Source organism: Antennarius striatus, chromosome 2 (genome assembly GCF_040054535.1).
Source record: "Antennarius striatus isolate MH-2024 chromosome 2, ASM4005453v1, whole genome shotgun sequence".
NCBI classification, from domain to species: Eukaryota; Metazoa; Chordata; class Actinopteri; order Lophiiformes; family Antennariidae; genus Antennarius; species Antennarius striatus.
Window position 1 is genome coordinate 23,667,625 of NC_090777.1, and position 19,256 is coordinate 23,686,880.

The 19,256-nt window shown below is 41.5% G+C and overlaps 2 protein-coding genes across 2 annotated transcripts; both read left to right on the forward strand.

Moving 5' to 3' along the window:
* The first annotated feature begins 3,457 nt into the window (after positions 1-3,457).
* rap1aa (RAP1A, member of RAS oncogene family a) lies at positions 3,458-11,584 on the forward strand. Its single transcript, XM_068333110.1, has 9 exons — positions 3,458-3,555; positions 5,153-5,314; positions 7,725-7,812; positions 7,986-8,054; positions 8,151-8,207; positions 8,296-8,436; positions 9,380-9,523; positions 9,614-9,732; positions 10,871-11,584. The coding sequence occupies exons 3-8, from the start codon at positions 7,756-7,758 to the stop codon at positions 9,701-9,703; spliced, it is 558 nt and encodes a 185-aa protein (XP_068189211.1). The 5' UTR covers positions 3,458-3,555; positions 5,153-5,314; positions 7,725-7,755; the 3' UTR covers positions 9,704-9,732; positions 10,871-11,584.
* A 938-nt stretch (positions 11,585-12,522) lies between these two features.
* Positions 12,523-17,840, forward strand: xkr7a (XK related 7a). The gene is made up of 3 exons (XM_068343554.1): positions 12,523-13,058; positions 15,421-15,620; positions 15,799-17,840. Exons 1-3 carry the CDS (start codon positions 12,523-12,525, stop codon positions 16,752-16,754), a joined length of 1,692 nt encoding a protein of 563 aa, XP_068199655.1. The 3' UTR covers positions 16,755-17,840.
* Positions 17,841-19,256: the final 1,416 nt, after the last annotated feature.

The window sequence follows — 19,256 nt, forward strand, 5'->3', positions numbered from 1 at the left end:
ATAATATATGTATACATATATATTATATATATATAATATATGTATACACATATATATATTATATATATAATATATGTATACATATATATTATATATATATAATATATGTATACACATATATATATTATATATATAATATATGTATACATATATATGTGTATATATATGTATACATATATATATGTATATATATGTATGTTTAATTTCTTTCCTCTGAATTGTTTGTGGTTGTCTAAATGAAAAAAAAAACAGGATGTGAAGTGTGCTGCATGAGATTCCATTACATTGATGCAAAGGAGTCTTATAACATGATGCACTCAGTACAGAGAGTTAATTAAGAGTTAATATTTCTTCTCTGGAACCTCCATGCATGTTAAACCAGAGATTTATGGGACAGACGTCAAGGTTTTTACCCACTATCCACCCAAAAAATGATTATTGCATTTTGTTTCTTTGAAATCCAGTGTTTAGTACATGCATCTTAATATAATTATTCCCGTTTCTTTTCTCTTTTTTTTTTTGTAGAATAGATTTATTTATCTGAGCAATAATTTTTGGTCTGATTTTACTCAAATGGCTTGATCTCCGCTGAGTTGTGTCGGTGCTTTAGCGATGGTGTGTGATGTACAGGAAGCTACAGAGGAGGGTGGATTACAGCTGTTGGAGCGGTGAGGATGAACTCGGCAGAGGATGCTGTGTGAAGGACTTGGGGTAGCTGAAAATGTTACAAGTTTATATTGTGGAATAAAAGCCCTTTTGTTGTATGGAGAAGTGTCGTCTTTTCATGCTCCAAAGAAGCCACTAGATGTCCTCCTAAACCGGTGAGACTTCAGTGTTTTATTATTCTATGCATCTTAATTGTCTTTGTTGCTAGGGGTAACTTGGGGTTCACTCTAGAATGGAGAGATTATTGAAAGAAGGGATTTTAGTGATGGAAAGATGCTGACAGTCCAGTTGGATGGGTGATGTCAGTGTTTACTAAATCACTTAAAACAATTTTGCTGACTGGTAACAAACGTTTATGCCTTTGTGATATATTTTTATGATTTAAAGCAGTTTGAATGAAAATAATCATAAACCAGTCATCCATCGATATTCTGTAAATGTTTTTCCTGTACAGGGTGGGTAACTATTCAAATGTAAGGTGACTTTAAAGTGGCCCATAATTTATTTTTAGACTGTTGTAGGAAACTGGAGCAACAAAGTGGTCTGGCTCTTTGAAACTAAGTACACAAACTAAGGGGAATCAGAAGAGCGTTGGGAGGAGATCCGTCATTGCAGGACCATAAAGCATCTGGTAGGTGTGACGAATACATCCCATGGTCCGTACCAGCTGCTGTGAAGGAGCAGTGACGGCTGGTGACAGCTGAAGAGCAGTGGGATGGAACGGTTATCAGCTGTGATTCCCCGGGTGATAACTGTGGTCTTATAAGTGGTTTTTATCACATGTTTTAGAGGCTGTGGAATGGAGAGAATAAAAAAGCAGATGGAGGTTGTGGATCACTTATCTCTTTTCAACATTGTAAGATTACCCCTTTTTTGTGGCATGTTTACAGGACATGGAAAATAAAGGGCCCATGAAAATAGAAATACCAAGGCATGGATGACTCATGAGGCTCCAGCACTATGAGGATGTGAGTTAAAACATATTCAGGAGGGGTCGATATGCTTTGGGTCACAGTGATGTCATGGAGTGGCAACTGGGATTATCAAGAGGCAGAATAATTCAGACAGATTCCATTCAGAAACTAAAGTAAAAATAAATCTAGAGTCAGACATTTGTTGATACAGTATAACTACTGATAATAAACTCATTCTCAATGACAGGAGTTTGTTTCCTAGAAGAAGAAGACGAATAAGGAGAAAAGAAGAAGGACACGTGATCAAACTTGACATGAAAGCAGATCCAAGTTACACAACATCGCTATGGCGACATCATCAAAGCCTCTGTAAAAACAAAGAAAGTTAAGTAATTTTGATTTTAACTGTGCAATAATTGATCATAAAGTCTTATTTATCAGTGGGAGTTTTCACAGGGATGATGTTTTGACATTGCCTGGAAATTTTCTGATCATATTTTGGTATCAGTGGTGTTTGTGGGATTTACAGTTGTGAGTCAGAGTCTGCATGTTTATGAACCTTTCAGAGGAGTAAACTGAGAGACAATCAGACACTCTAATCCGCAAAACATTCGCAAGACAAGTATAACAATCAGATGACATTCAGTCTGCTCAGCAGCATCTAAAAGTTAATATTCACCACCTTATCAGATCAGATGCATACACATCATATAGTAAATACATGTATTTTGATTTAAGAATGAACTTATGGTGCAACACAGACATGTGTTTTGTATAATCTGTCGAGAAACAAAGACACGTCATCAAAACAATTTTGAAGAAAAATGCAAAGAAACAAAAACAGAACAAACTTAGACTGATGCTTTCAATCTGACAAAAACAAGACCTGAGATCAAATAGTGTGATGGTGAAAATGCCGGAAAATCATCCATTTTTTGGTTATGTTGTAGACAGAATAAATCTAAAATCCCAAAGCAAACAAAATCAAGGACTTTTCAGTCCTTGATTTTGTTTGGGGTCCATCAAAACCCTTGTTATTGGATTCAACTTCAAGCATCGACTAAAAAAAATTCAAAACATCCGTTCTCAGTGCAGTTGTGCTGGTCTTAATTATCAAGGCGTTGTCTCTGTGCTGTGAATTAACCCCTTTGAGTATTTGAGCATGAAATGTGATTTTTTTTTTAAAGTGATTGAAAATTTGTTTTTCCTGTGCAAAAAGAGGAAATGTGTGGATCCTAAATCTTGCCGTCTGCATTTTTCACTAATGAAAATTTTATGTCTTGAGATCTTTTAACAAAAAATCCATGACAATGGAGGTTTCTCATTCTCTGATTAATCTCCTACGTAGAAAGGAAGCATCATACACACACATCATCATACACACACACATCATGACTAGATTTCCATCCATCCATCCATCCATCCATCCATCCATCCATTTTCTGTACCCGCTTCTTCCAATGACGAGATTTCCCATTAATTATTTTACAAGCAAAAATAAATGCAAAATTTAAGCATTTATTGGAATTGTTTATAGATTTGCCTTTAGTATATACCCAATGATGGAAGAATTCATAACCTTTAGGTGAGTAAAAATAAAAGTCACACTATGACAGTCCTTGAAGAAAACTTAAATTGCATTAACCTTATAAGTTAACTATAAATCTTTTGGATGAAAAATTTTAATGCATTATGTGTATTTTACTCTTGAAGCTAGTCAACACAAAGCGAATCCGGTGCAGGATATAAATGTCCATTTAAACTTGCTGCTAGATTTTGGAGACCTTTGGTTTGAACAGTAATTTCGAATTTGTACATTTTACAACGAAAATAAACCCATTTGAATTGAACAGGTACAAATTAAATCTTAACCTGGATGGCGGTGATAGGCTGATCCTGATCCAATCAGTGGCTGCAGCACCGACTCTTCCGCACATTCAGCCTGTGTGATTTAGCGCACACATAGCGGAACACGGTAAGTGTCTAATGCAACCTCAGCCCTGTGAAAATTAGCAATTTATTAGCTAATCATCCTCGTTGTTGCTTCATTAGTTTGGTTATTACTGTATAAACATTCTGTTTTCCCAAGCGATGCACAAATTTGACTCCTTGCTCAGTGTAAGCGATATTCTTATGAGCTAAATAGCTTAGCCTACATGCTAACGTAGGTGACTGGTTTGAGTAGCTAACGTCAGCTAATGACTAACTAACGAGCTGTCGGTGCAAACATGGGTTATGGTTAAAGTCGTAGATGGTAACATCTCATCTATAGTAGTAGAATATCAACTAACGGAACCCGAACCACTGTACCGAACCTTAAACGATACATGTAAGCCCAAACGAGATTTGATTTAGCCCAATGCTAAGTAGCTAACTAACTTATTAGCCACCACTGTTTGCGAAACAATTCTATGTCCCGTTTCACTGCTTAAAATGGAGTTTGATGTTAATCAGACGAGATTTAAGTGTGAATTCAGCTTGATTTTTCTTTTTTTGGACGAAGCTAATTGGATTTCACTCGGTGTTTTTCCTCCACACCCCGCTATATATTTTCCGGGCTAACACCCAGAGACGTTCGCTCGTACATGCCAAACGCTGCTAGCTTAATGATAACATCTGAGTTGTGAAGTTATGAGCCAGTCGCAATGTAGCTACTATTACTGTAAACAAGTAGTCAAACTCCTCGTAACGTTCATATTTCTCATTCGTTAACGCGTTAATATTGTCTTCTTCGATCGTTTTTAACGATAAGAAGAAATCGCGTTCTTTAGCATTAGGAAACTAATAGCCACACCCTTCCTCTCGAAACCAACTATGCTAACGTTGCAAGTTGTCACGAAAACATGTTCGTTCGACCCTCTGTATCAGGCGCCTACACGGCTTTTACCGCACAGGTTATAAAATCGAGATAGAGTTTTTAAAAGTTTCCTTAAAGTTTGTCATCCAGACGTCTGTTTGTATATTTAGTTATATTTTCCTCCTCCTGGGTCTGACAGATTTATTTTCTACACGTAGAGCTGAGCAGCAAAGAAACCTGAGTTAGCCATACAAAAAAACGTGGTTCATTTTCCAGAGAATAATTTTATATATTTTATTTTTAGCTTTTCGTACATTGATCAGCAACAGGTGTGCAGAGGAATGTGTTATCAGTTTTGATTGTTATATAACTTGTTGAAACTCGCCCTCCGGACACCATAAAGTAGCTCCTAAACTGACAACAAAAAAAGTCATCTTTCAAAAGCATTAACATCCTGACTGAACATAGATGGATATAATCATTCTAGGTCTCAATTTTAAATTCAACTCATATAATTTAATTCTGAAAAGTAGTTTGTTGTTATCCCTCTCTGTTTGGTATGTTTTTGTTTTTTAGCAGGATTGTAAAAAAAACCCTGCTGAATGGGTTTTCATGAAATTTTGTTGGATGAGTGGTCAGATCCCATTAAATTATGTTTGTTTTTTTGTTTACCTTTACAAACAGTTAAACCTCCGATAATTGGTATTCTTTTATATACACTAGTAACTGCAGCGCTGATCTGTATTTTAACACATTGATATTGGGTCTTATTTAGGGTAACATCCTGTCTGACAGTTCGGTGTAGCCTAGATTTCTGGCTCCCAACCAACACTCAGCGCTTTCCCCCTGACGTCAGTGTACCTGAGGATCTGCCGACTCCCCTCTGCCACAGATGCAGATGTAGAGGGAGTTACCATCTGCAGCCACCGTGTACATAGTAGGTCAAGATATTCTCACTGCTTGATTGTTTGCTTTATTTTTCCTTGCATACCCTTGTGATATTTTTCTCTTGATCATAAATGTAAAGCAAAATCTTTAATGGGAAAAAGCACTACAGCTTCCTAAGGAATCACTGTCATCGATAGAACCAATAAAAATTCATTTGTTGGAGGTTGTTAGCCTGAGTGCACCTTAAATGTTTCAGTCTGACCTCGTATCTAATCAGAAAAAAGGTTTCTTATCTAATGTGGAGGCTTTGTGAGAAACACATAAATTAACATTGAAAGTAAATGTAAATATGTTTACAGCAGTTTGTCTTTGTGTACATATTTAGGCTAACAAATACCCCAGGCTCCTGTTAGTGTCAGCCTTAGATACACCCCCTCTTCCTGGTAATGATTTCAGTGCAGTTGTCTTGCACGCACCCTCTGATCTCCATTTTCCGTCTGTATGTTGTACTTGAGCAGTGGAGGGTCATTACAATGGCTCTTTGTAGCACACCACTGTGGGTTTCTGGTGGTGTTTCATACATTGTAGTTAGCATTGCAAATGCCAGTCAAGCGTGACTGAGTGTTTTTTGTATTGTTTGTCTCAATGTTTGACAAATGTCCGGCAGACCTGGGATGATTAGTGGATTCAAAGAGGTTCTCAAATGAGATTTCACTGCGGTTCTCCCCCCTCTCTGACATTTGTACATCAAATGAAGACGACATTTGAATTTCAGATTAGTCTTCAAAATGCCGCTCCTTGAAAGCACCAGATGATATTGAATGGTTGTTTTGTGTGATTATTATTTGCGAAGATGTTGCTTAATGAATTATGTATTTCATGCTATCTTTGTTTCAGAGCATTATCTTGAAACATTCATTTGATATTTAGATGGACTTCAAGATAAACAGTCTTTAATTTTGCATTCCAGTTTTGTTAAATCTTTTCAAAGTACATAAATTAGGTGCATCTACTCACCGTTGTTGGTTTAACATGAAATGAAAAAAAGGTAACAGGTTTGATCATTGTGATGTGAAGATTTTTATGCATGTATCTGTTCTCAGACTGTAAATACTGTTTTGATCAGATATGCTCGAAACTGTTTAAACCTGATAGCCATAATGATGGGTCACACTCCATGATTATTCTCCTCCTTAACAAAATGAGATGACGTTAGTTGTCGGATTGAACCTCTGACTTACTGACTGCACTCCCATTTTCTTTCTCTGGTTCTCTTTTCTTATTCCATGGGGCTGCAGGATTTTTGAAGGCTCACATATTGAAAGTTTTTACTATAATGGCCTCTGGTTTCCGTCAATGCTTCTCGATGAATTTTCCTCCTTTTTTTTAGGCGACACCCCTGTTGTAATGACATCTAAAGTCCCATGGTAGTGGGTGGGAAGGAGAGCCTATTTATTGGCAGAAGGATAACATTTTTGTCTGCTCATGTCAGCAGAGATTCAGTGCTTACAGGGTGTTAACCGAGCAACGATGTGTGGGACTCAACTGAAAAATGGAACTCCAATAACTGCAGTACTTCAGATGGCCACTTGGGGTTGAAGCTAAAAAATGGATTCCAATAGGCTGCCAGCAATTAAGCATTTTCATGCCCTATTGTTGTCCCTGTAGTAAATTACACTGATTAATATACATGGGTGTATGTTTATATAATAATACAATTTTTAATAATATAACTTTTTAGATGTGTCATGCATCATAAAGGTATTGACCCTGTCTGCAGTTGTCTTGCTAAATGAAATCACTGAAATTGAATTCTTTGTTTTTGGTGATGGTGCCTCTTGGAAAACTTTTCAGGCAAAAATTTTCAGACAAATATAAATAAATCGTTTGGTTTGCTCATTTATTGTATTTTAAAGTCGTTAAATATACCTCTGCACCACCCGGTGGCCTTATTTTTGGGCAAGGTTTCTAGAAATGAACCTGAGGTTATCCTTTCGGCAAGATGGCATTGACTGGAGATGCCACCACACTGAACAATGACTTCCCAGATGATGTCACAAACAATATTAAATTTTATGAGTTCACATGATCATCAGATCAGCCACTAGTGTACTACTTCAGATGCTATTCATTCTGAGACTTCTTCTGCTAACCAAAGAGACTCCAGTAAGGTGTTAAAAGCTGTTCAAGTTTCATTAAGGCATTAAGGGTGTGGTATAAAGTAATTCCAGTTATGTAATTTAAGCTGCTTTTCTTTCAGTTTGTATTTCTTTTCATTTGGTTTCCTCCAGAAATTCCATTTTTGTCTGACAAATACAACTAAATACTTTGCAGGCTGTTGTCCTTGGCGTAGGATCGAGTTAAAGTTTGATTTGATTTAGTTACCTCAGGAGATTTTTCTAAATGAAAGTGACACAAAGATCCTCTGCCTCACTTTGTCATCCTGTTTCTACTCACAGACCCCTGTGCTGTCCAGTGAAGTTGCCCACCATGCGTGAGTACAAGCTAGTGGTGCTGGGATCAGGAGGAGTGGGGAAATCAGCACTGGTGAGTGATGTAGGACTCAAGAGTCATATATTCATTAGTTTTAATGATATATGGTATTGGTGGTGAATCTTATTACATGATATATGTGTTTGGTTTTTTTTACTTTGGAAGTAGGTTTTTGTTTTAGGAGTGTCGGTTGGTGATGTATTTGTTTTATTTTTTATCCATTTCAGACAGTTCAGTTTGTGCAAGGCATATTTGTGGAAAAGTACGACCCCACAATAGAAGACTCCTACAGAAAGGCAAGCTTTGAACACTCCTCATTTGATTGAGCTGTCATATTTCCATGTTTCCAGGCTTCCGTTTGATATATGAAATTTGTTCCATTTCTTCAACAGCAAGTCGAGGTCGATGGGCAGCAGTGCATGTTGGAAATTCTCGACACAGCTGGAACAGTAAGTCGGCGCTGAGCTCTGGACGCTTCTACAGCGTGAATGCTAACAGGCTGCTGATTGTTTCTCCACTGTGCTGTGTTTCTTATAGGAACAGTTCACAGCCATGAGGGACCTGTACATGAAGAATGGCCAAGGGTTCGCTTTGGTGTATTCTATCACAGCACAGTCGACGTTTAACGATCTGACGGATCTCCGGGAGCAGATCCTGCGAGTGAAAGATACCGATGACGTGAGTTTGGTCTGTCATGAAGTCAGTGAAAGCCAAAATAAATGAAGTGATTGGAGGAGGATTTTAAACACGAATGCAAGATACAGCATTGATGTTTTCAGTCATTGTGATTGTATTTGATCTGTCACTTTATATTTGGTGTAAACTGTGCATTTTTCCAAGGGTTGGTTCGTTAATTTTATGGTCAGTACAACCTAGGATGAAGTTTTTTGGTTTTTTTTTCTTTCCCAAAATATTCAATTTAATTAGTTAATGTAATTAAAATAAATATTTCTGAAAAATATATAAAAGTTAAAATCCAAGTCTGCTCTCACCTTCGTAAAAATGCATTTTTCTGGTGGGTTCTGAAATTCATTCTTCAGCTTCAGAGTAGGGGGAGGTTCCACAAACCATAAAAGAATGCTTATTTATTTCTTTATCAACAAACAAAGGAGGAACAAACAATGGACACCCACGTCTGAATAATGTGCATTGGAAACATGAACCAACTAGTTTTTTCCTTTCTTTTACAACATGCCAGCTCTTGTGATTCTTTCAGTCATCTTCTCAGACAGTCTTCGTCTTGTGATAACCTTTCGTGATCCGATATATAATCTACCCGTGTCTCCTGTGAGACCCCTCACCCTCTCATTAAAGTCAGCTCCGCTGGAGACGGGTCAGAGCGAAGGGGGGCTTGAACTTAGTGACAGGGTGGAAATGTCATGGCTGTTGCTGGCTGCTGTCTGCCACTTTACGTCTCGATCTCTTCATCTCTTAATTTAGAGAGAGGATACAGTATACAGCACGCTGAGTGTGTGCTTTATTTATTCATAGGTCGCATGCTTGGCCCATGTTTTTTGGTTAAGGTCTCACACGGCTAAAACAAACGTGAATCTACTGTAATTAAGAAAGTGCTCCCTGGTGATGAAAGCATTGAGTTGAAAACAATAATTCTGTCAATCAGGTTCCCATGATCTTGGTGGGAAACAAGTGCGATCTGGAGGACGAGCGTGTGGTTGGCAAGGATCAAGGTCAGAACCTGGCTCGCCAGTGGTGCAACTGTGCCTTTTTAGAGACCTCAGCTAAATCAAAGATCAATGTTAATGAGGTGGGTACTGATAATATACCACATGAGCTGGTATGACACAGAGGTCTACGTGTTCTTTTTATCGATACGTGTGTTTGTATTGTGTTGTAGATTTTCTATGATCTGGTGCGACAGATCAACAGAAAAACGCCGATGGAAAAGAAGAAGACAAAAAAGAAGGGGAATTGCACGCTGCTCTAAAATGCTCTCCAAAAGCAGCTCCAGGCCAGGTGAGTGGGTGTTGAATCAGAAATGATTTTAGATATGAGCAGCTCTGGACTGTCACTGAATTTTGCATCATTCCGCTAATAATTAAAGCATGAATTGCGTTGTCATATTGAGGTGAAAAGATATTTAAGAACAGATGCATTCCAGGGCTTTTGCCATCACCTGCGAGCATTGCCACGTGACCACACGTTCACTGGAGCACAAATATGACATTTCCTTTTAGGGTTGTAGTCTCTATAATGGGTTACTGTCAAACCTGTTATTAATGGTTTGGCGCCACCTGCTGTTGGATTTGTAAAACTTCAATACACCAGCATTGCAATGTGTTCTTCCCCATTTTCTACAAACGGCATCTAGAACTAAGTTTTACACTAGAGCTCATATTATTTAATAGCCATTTTGAAGTCATCTTCTACTTCATACAGTTTATGTTCAATTTTTGTATTTTGTAAATGAGTCCTTGAATTCTGTTTTTCTTGAGGCTTAGTTGCTGTTTGTTCACCACATGTTCGCCTCTTCCGGCCAAAAATATTTCATTCCTTCTCCACAGCGTGCTCCAAATTAATAAATCTCGACATATGTGGTATTCAAATATTTCCTCTCTCACAAAGAGGAAGTAATTTTTCCTCTGGGTACATCGTGTGCTGTGGCAGTAGTTTAAATGATAGTTGGAAGCTTCTGGCCTTGAATCTGTTTCCTGATTTCCCTCACATGTTGAGTATATTTGTTTATTCATCAGCCGTGGGTTTCAGAAGATTCATTTAATTTCCCATCAAATCGGTCCATGAAAAAAACACCTTTTCATTTTCCATGAACATGTTGTAACAGAGGAGAATTTACGCTCTCACACTTTAACGAATACTCGACTGCAAGCGCAGAAAATATCAAGGGAGTTGTGCAACTAAATATTCGAGTTAGTCAATGTGCTGTCTCAGAATCATGACTTGAGTACACATTTGGAGCAGTGTGACGGTTCAAGGAAGAGGAGAAACGATCGCTCCATCCCAGAGTCTATTTACTGGACCGGCTCTCATGACATTTGTGTTTTGGACTTCTGCTCTAAACTGATGCTCTCTGCAAACCGCTCATGTTCCACATCATTTTGAAAGTGCACTGACATTATATTTTCCCTGCTTTCAGAAACGTGTAATGATTAACTGTTTCCCAATGGATCGTGCCAGCATTCCAAGTCCTCTCCAGAGCAATTTGAAACGGGCTGACTGAGATACTTCACCACTCGCATAATGACAGGAGACGGCACATAATCTCAAGATAATCTGTGCTTCTCTATGGGCAAAGATATCCACTTTTTTGTTTTCTCATCCCGACGACAGCTCTGTGTTTTTTTGTTTTTCTTCTCCAGGATATCTTTCTTTTAGAAATATTGGTGTAAAAGAAGAGGCCGTGGGTTTAAATCCATATATGGGAACTAAAACGTTTTATTAAAAGTAACCTCAATCTTTGGCATATTGTGATGATACTTTTGCAAAAGAAAACATGTGAAATGTTGACCTCGTCACGCATTTCTGCACTAACGGTGTCAACAAAGATGCATTACTGTTCATGCGTTTCTTGCTCTACTTACAAGGATGTGTATTGATGAGATAACATCTTTCCTAAGTGACTTTGTTTTATATTGAAAGCTGCAAGCCTTCCATATTTCCCATAATATATTCTACTTCAATTTTGCATAATAAAGCTAAGGAAATTAGTATTTTATAGACCAATGGGGGAAATGGTGTGTTCTGATTTGTGTCTTGAGGCTGAAAATATATTGTACTAAACCAACTCTAATATTGCTGTCACAGATGATTTTCCAGCTTTTATGAATGATTAAATTTTAGTACATTTTCATTATTGTGTCTTTCCCTTATTTAAACTTGGATGTCTTAAAATGGTTATTGTTTGGATAATTCTGAATATAAAAGTCGCCATGTATAGTCCTTGAAGCTACGATTGCAGTCGTGTTTTCTGTATGATTTTGAAAGCAGCTCAAGTTGGTAATCTATCCAGACGTGGTTGAGACAGCCTCAGCGCCTCCATGAGAGTATTGACATGTTGAAAGTTGGGTGAAACGGTGGTGTTTCCTGTTGGCAGGAGTGACAGCCAAAGCCCAAATCAACAGAGTTTTAGTGGAAGTGTTGAGTCAGCTGATCTGACTGCAGACTGCTGGAGAACTTCAAATTTGACTTTAAAGGGCATGAACCTCAGTGTGATCACTAAACTACCTAAAACTGACTGGATTTATTTGATTACAAAAATCTTAAAGCACTTATAAAATAAATTTTGTATTATTTACTATTTCTTAAATAAAACATATAGACTAAGAAAACAATCAAGTAAATTTATAAAGAGGATCTAAATTATACACAAACTACTATCATTATACATATGGTGGCATTAGCTTGCCAGCTAAATGATTTAGCCCTCCCGCCCCCAGCCCCTCCCAGAGTATTAGGATCGCCACTGGATGCATTAAATAAAGGTTCATCGATTATGTTTGATTCTCAATTATTGCGATTAATCGAGCCTAGCGGTAATCGATTGTTTTAACTTGCGGATTTGACGTCATCGCAGTTCAAATCCCTTTTCTCTATATTATCATTGCTGTTTGATGACTGGCTCCTCCCCCCTCCCCCTGCTCCTCCCACTCCCCCCCCCCCTCCTCCTCCCCCTCCTCCTTTCCCCTCCCTCTCTCCCACACGCGCGCATGCAAACCGACAGGGCACGCGACCCCCCTCCCCCTTCCATCATTCTCCCATCTCTTACTCACTCTCTTCTCTACAACAAACATGGCCGCGAAATCTGACGGTGCAGCCGTCTCTCAGCGAATAGAAATCCCACCCGAGTGTCCTTCCAGGTCCGAGCCGCGGCCTCCGCAGCCCCGTCCCGCCGAGCAGCGCTACACCCTCCCGGACTTCTGCTGGACGCTGTGCGCCCTTCTGGTCTTCTTCTCGGACGGGGCCTCAGACCTGTGGCTGGCGGCGGACTACTACCTGCGGAGGTACTACTGGTGCTTCGCCCTGACTCTGGTCTTTGTGATAGTCCCGTCCGTGGTCGTGCAGGTGTTGAGCTTCCGATGGTTCGCCTACGATTTCGCGCAAACCATCGAGAGCGGCACGGCCGCCGCCGCCGTGGTAGCGGCGTCGGGCGCGGAGGAGAGCGACTTCAGCACCAAGGACAGCGGCGAGCGGGGCGCTGGCCGCACTGACGCGGCCGGGGTGCTGCCGGGGCCGGGGGACGTGGGAGGAGCCCGGGGCTGCTGCAGAGTCTTCATGTGGCTCTTCCAGGCCCTGGTGCACATCTTCCAGCTGGCGCAGGTCTGGAGGTGAGTCTGCACACCCATAACGAGATACGAGGCGAAAGGGGACACTACCTCTTCCTTTGTGTGTGTGTGTGTGTGTGTGTGTGTGTGTGTGTGTGTGTGTGTGTGTGTGTGTGTGTGTGTGTGCACATGCAGTCTCCAAAGCCCAGCATCACTCCCTCCCTGTGGCTGAACGCTTATGAAACGTCATTTAGGGAGAACAGTGCCCAAAATGCCAGAATGCCTTTCTCATGTTTGCCCCCCCCCCCCACTACCACTCCAATCCCCCCTCTATCCACCCCCACACCTCCCCAGTTTGGAATAGGAGAATCAGACTCCACCCCATTCCCTCTTTTAGGTCAATCATCTCCTCCAGAAAAATCATCAAGGCATCCACACTATCGCCTTTTATAGAGGAATAAAAATACCCACGTCCTGGGGGGTTTGGACAAGAAGGAATCCGACTGCTGAAGAAAATCAGAAATGTCAAGAGAGTAGCTTCCTATTTGGAGTGAAATGTGTGTGTGTGCCCACCTCCCTGTCAGTGTCTAGTGTATTTTCAGCTCTTAGCTTGAGGCTCCTTTCCTTCATGTTTGTAAAATCTATATTCTCAGATCTCCTTCCTGTCTCTCCTCTGAGCACAAACACGTTTAATTACCGGGGAGACACAAAGCAAAGCAGTGCGTCCTGCTGTCGGTTGGATGCTAGTGGGTCTGTAGGTCAGTGGCTCCTCCGGTGATGGTGGGGCTGCTGCGCCCTGATCGGCTCTGACAGGCTGTGAGGCTCTGCCAGTCAGGGAGGCGCTCAGATGAGCTGTGGTGAGAGGGGAGTGAGACAAAAAAGGTGAAATGAAGGGAAAAGTTTGGGGTGTCACGGATTTACAAATTAGGTGTAATGATGAAATCAGAGGCAAATCAACTGTTTGATTTATCCGCAGGCTTTCGTCTGCGTCTCTCTTTGCGGTGTCTCTCTCTCCCAGCGGGTAATAAATATTGATTCCTCACTTCCTCCTGGAGACTTAGGCTTCTATGTGCGAGTGTGTCCAGGAGCGCATTAAAAAACCTTGTGGCGGCACAGAATTACCGGTAATGCCATTAAAAGCTGCCGTGTGCGTCCTGCTCGCCGCCGCCGCTGCTCTCAGACCAGCGCGTCCGCACATTAAGAGGATTACCGGGTTGTTCTACCGAACAGCCGTTAACCCGGGAATGATCTGTCACCGATACGCACCGGGGCAGGTGAACCGGGATCAATTTGTGAGAATGAAATGTCAGCACACCAGAGATGGCGCACGGGGGTTGCGTTGCGCAGCGATGGAATTGCGCGTCTCCTCCTGTGCGGCTGAAGCTTTGACCCTCATTATGCTCCATTCTGTCAGTGTGTTAGATCCCAAGGCGCACTTTGTGTAGCAGGAAGCAGAACAAAAAGGGGTTACACAAACTCCCTAGTGGTTCATTGGCTTGTTGACACAGCGCTCCTCTGACCTTTCTCCTCCAGGCAATTACTGGGACATTTATAGCTTCAGTTCCAGCGACAGCCACCAGTCTCCAAACCCCCTCAGAGCTGCGTAATGATGATCGCTTACAGATTGCTTTTCTTGGTGTCAACATATTAACGCACACATATATTTGCATAGTTCTTAGGCCAACAAAGTGATGTGAGTTAATTATAGGTGGCTGTTACAGCGGAGGTTGAGACCAAGTGGGACTCCTTGTTTATTCATTCACTCATATTTAGCTTCGATTCCGACTGACTTTAGGTAAATTGAGGTTGCAGGCAAGCACTTATATTCATTCAGCTAACATTAAAACCACAGAGCTACTTAGTTCAATTTCAGTCTAATCTAAATCCTAGATTGTGCAAGCGACTTCCCTTTTTTTTTTTTGCCAAGGACTACTGGTGACTCCAAGAATTTGGAATAATGAGTTCTGTCTCCCGAGAGTCTGTGTTTGATGTTCAAAAGTTTTTTAAGCATGTTAATAAACCTTAAAATTCAGCTTTTCTCAGCTAAATGTTAAGTCTTGATTCCATTTTAGGATCATGTGATCTCTGAAAATATCGTGTCACGTCATCACTGTGGAGAACAGTAAGCACACAGAGGGGATTGGCAACATCAATAGCGAATCATGACTGTATCAGTAATGCTTCAGTGGACAAGTGGATGGACATCAATTATTTCAAGTGTGTTCATTAAAACCGTAACTTCACTTATGTATAAAGAATGTAAATATATTAATATATGATTATTATTATTATCATTATAATGAAATTTTAATGGGATTGGAACAAGCTGTCAAATAACTTCATATGGACGTTATATTTTCCCAATTTCCGATGTGTCTTGAACGCACCATTTATGGAATAAGATATCTGCTTCCGGTTCAAACAGGTACGTCCACGCCCTGTATTTGGGCGTGCAGAGCCGGTGGCACAGAGACCCCGAGCGGCGTCACTTCTACTGGCGCATGATGTTCGAGAGCGCCGATATCAGCATGCTGCGTCTTCTGGAGTCTTTCCTGAAGAGCGCCCCCCAGCTGGTGCTGCAGCTCAGCATCATGATCCAGGCCCGGCATGTGCTGCCCCTTCAAGGTGAGCGTCCAAGAACGACTGCATCAGTCAGTCGTACGTCTGCGGCCCACGCCGTGGATGAACACCTGGTGGAAACGTACATTCTTCCTGCGCTAAATGTCGAAACGGCGACCCCAGAGCCGCTGCTATCTTATCTAAATGGCTCCATCTCTCTCTTTTTTTCCCTCTACTTCCCCAGGGCTCTCAGCTTCCGCCTCGCTGATATCCCTCGCTTGGATGATCGCCTCCTATCAGAAAGTCCTGAGGGACTCCCGAGATGATAAGCTACCCATGACCTACAAGGCTGTCATCGTTCAGATCCTGTGGCACCTGTTCACTATTGGGGCGCGCACTCTGGCCTTCGCCCTGTTTGCGTCTGTGTTCCAGCTGTATTTCGGCATCTTCATCGTGGCCCACTGGTGCATCATGACGTTTTGGATAATTCAAGGCGAGACGGACTTCTGCATGTCCAAATGGGAGGAGATCATCTATAACATGATGGTGGGCATTGTGTATGTTTTCTGCTGGTTCAGTGTGAGGGAGGGGCGCACTCGTTGCAGGATGCTCATCTACAGCCTGACTGTGTTCGTGGAGAACGTGGCACTCACAACCACCTGGTACCTGTACCGCGGCTCTCGTATCTCGGACTTCTACGCCGTCATCATGGTGTGTGTGGTGGCCAGCAGCTACGCTCTGGGCACCTTCTTCATGTTTGTGTATTACTGCCTGTTGCACCCAGATGGTCCCGTCTCAGGTTGGGGTTACATTGTGGAAAAGGAGGTGCCTGTGGAGTCGCTGGTCTCTCCGGCATCCAGCCTCCCCCCTGACGTGGTGAGCAGCCCCCCCAGAACCCTCCAGAGAACTAAAGGATCCGAAAAGGAGCAGGGGCCCGGGGTGGATGGAGACGTGTTTCAAGTGCGACCGCCTCGGGGAGCTCAGGCGCCGGCGAACAACCTCACACCCAGGACAGAGGGGCCTGTCATCCGGATAGACCTGCCCAGGAAGAAGTACCCCGCCTGGGACGCTCACTTCATCGACCGCCGGCTGCGTAAAACCATCCTGGTGCTGGAAAGCGCCGCCCCGGTGACGCCAAGAATTCAGTACCGCTGTCTGGGCACACCCAAAGAAGTGATGGAGTACGAGACCACTGTGTGACGCACTGGAGGCGCGGCGACTATCTCACACCTGGCTTTAATCGGCAGGTAGACGACTCCCACTGATCGGTCTGTTTGAGCTCCACGCCGTCTCGATTGCTCTCCGGACTGTCAGGAAGTGGAGGCGAGCAGTTGGAGGGAGGGGGACAGGGTGTGGTGTCTTTATTTTCTACAAAGGCAAAGTGCTGTGACGTGGTTTGATGATGGTGCATATTTAGTTTTCTGTATCATTTCTCAGGTGGGGTTTTGGTACAGGTAGAAGTCGGTTGTCCGGTGAATATAGAGAAAAGCACAGGTAGCCAGAGAGGCGGAGCTGTGTATCAATCAGAGGCAGGAAGTCCTCCATGACAAAAGCGCTCCAGCGCATCCTCTCAAGGCGAGCCTTCAACATGCATGACTATTTATGGCAGCTACAACAGAAACATCACCAAACCAGATGCAGATCAGTGAGTAGGAGTGGTGACGGTCGCACTGTGGTTTTTTTTTTCTTTTTTAACACAACCTGAAAACGCACAGCAGACGCTGAAAAACGGTTGACACACAAGTGAATTTCCATAGCTATTCACTCATGTTGAAGGGATGTTCGAGGATGCTGCTTCTAACCTGAAGCGCGGCTCAAAAGCAACATTTGAGTTGAATGTAAAAACAAATGTGATTATTTGTGACTTGGCTTTGAGCATTTTAATACCGTTAGTGGGATTTACGACATTCCTGTGGTACTAGATCTGTTTTTTGAAGTAAGCTAGAACAAAAAGAGATTTGTGTGTGTTTACAAGCAATCTGTTTTTGTTTTTTTTGAGGGGGGACACATGCCATCACTATTATTCTAAGAAGATGTACCTTCTTTCAGAAACGTGTATGTATTGAACAAAAGCTACGTTATGATTTCCGTTAACAGTATATATTCTACCGATGAGACTCTCAACAGTTGTATTTTCATACCGCATCCGTCTGACACACGTAGGATACACAACACATCCATGTAAATTAAACTGTACAATGAAGTTTCAGAGGGACAGCACCGTCTGTTGTTGTACGATGTCAATACTTTGTTGTCCGAAAACTTAATTAAAAAAAAAAAAGAAATAGCTGCAGACTCCTAAAAGCTCTGAATATCTCTGATGGTATTGATGATAAAGGCAGGTGGGACCTTTGGAAACACTTTATGCTACAGATCTCTTTCTTTCACACTAAAATAAAGGGAGAGGAAAAATCCAATGGTCATCTAAATGCTGAATGATCCTTCACCATAGTGGGATCCAAGTTTTTTGCTTCTAACTTCATGGATGAAGCCAATAATGACAACAATGTTATTCTAAATACTTTGGGGAGGTTTTTTTTTTAGAGTTGAGGAGTCAAAGCATCAGATGTTGCTTTTACGTAAAATAATTAGATGTATGGGTGAACGTTTGTCTAATTAAATCTTTTACTGATAAAGTGCGAAGTTACAAAGTTCCCTTTATTACAAAATAATGACCTGTAAAATAAAGTGTTACTGTGCTTTCATTTATCAGGGTTTTGTTTTATTATAGAATAGCCACAAGAGGGTGTGTGTGTGTGTGTGTGTGTGTGTGTGTGTGTGTGTGTGTGTGTGTGTGTGTGTGTGTGTGCGACAAAGAGAGAGCTCACACACCAGTGTGTGTATGGGAGTCCTGCTGTGTGCATTTAGGTTCATTTCTAATCGTTTCATGAGGTGTGACAGTCTTGTTGTAAACACTGTCCAGTCAGCGTATTTTTCCAGGTGACACTGAAATAAAGAATTAGTGCACAGAGCATCTCTAACACCCCCAGTAAAGTAACAAAGCAGAGTGGGCATGGGGGGCGGGGGCTTCAATATGGTGCTAGCACAATACATCCACTCGGTGTACCATGAAATGGGCTTGGTGTCGGTGGAGGCTGAACCTCATACACAAAGCTAGAATCAAAAAGCCTTAAACTGGTCACATCATTTTTGTTCGGAATGAGAAGGAAAAAAAAAAGATTAATGAGAAACTGGAGACAATTTCATGATGTTGTTGTTGCTAAATAAAGAGCAATGTGTTTACCTGAGATTTGTTGTTGGTGATTTTTTTTTTACACAGAAACAAGAAATAAAGTCTGAGATCATCCACTCAACAGCAGTAGGGAGATTTAAAAACATGACATCAAAAATGGCGACAGGAAATTGTGATAATGTGTCTCATATGGAAAAGTGGAGGCAGTGAAAATATTTAAAAACATTTATCGGGCCTTGCTTGAATTATGGCTACAATTTCCGATGATACTGAACTGTATGCTCCGTATCCTTAAGCTTTCCAGAATTGTGCACAAACTTGCATGAAATTTAGGCATAACACAATTGAATCTGTCTTCAGAATCATCAGTTTCTCGTGTGATGTTTTACAAGTTGAGAGCAGTAGAAGGTGAAAAGAACATGGCAAAAAACTCCATGCACTGACCTCCTCTGTTTCTTGACAGTTGATTTCATGCTCTGCTCTGAGGCCAAGCTAATCTCGGCCATGCT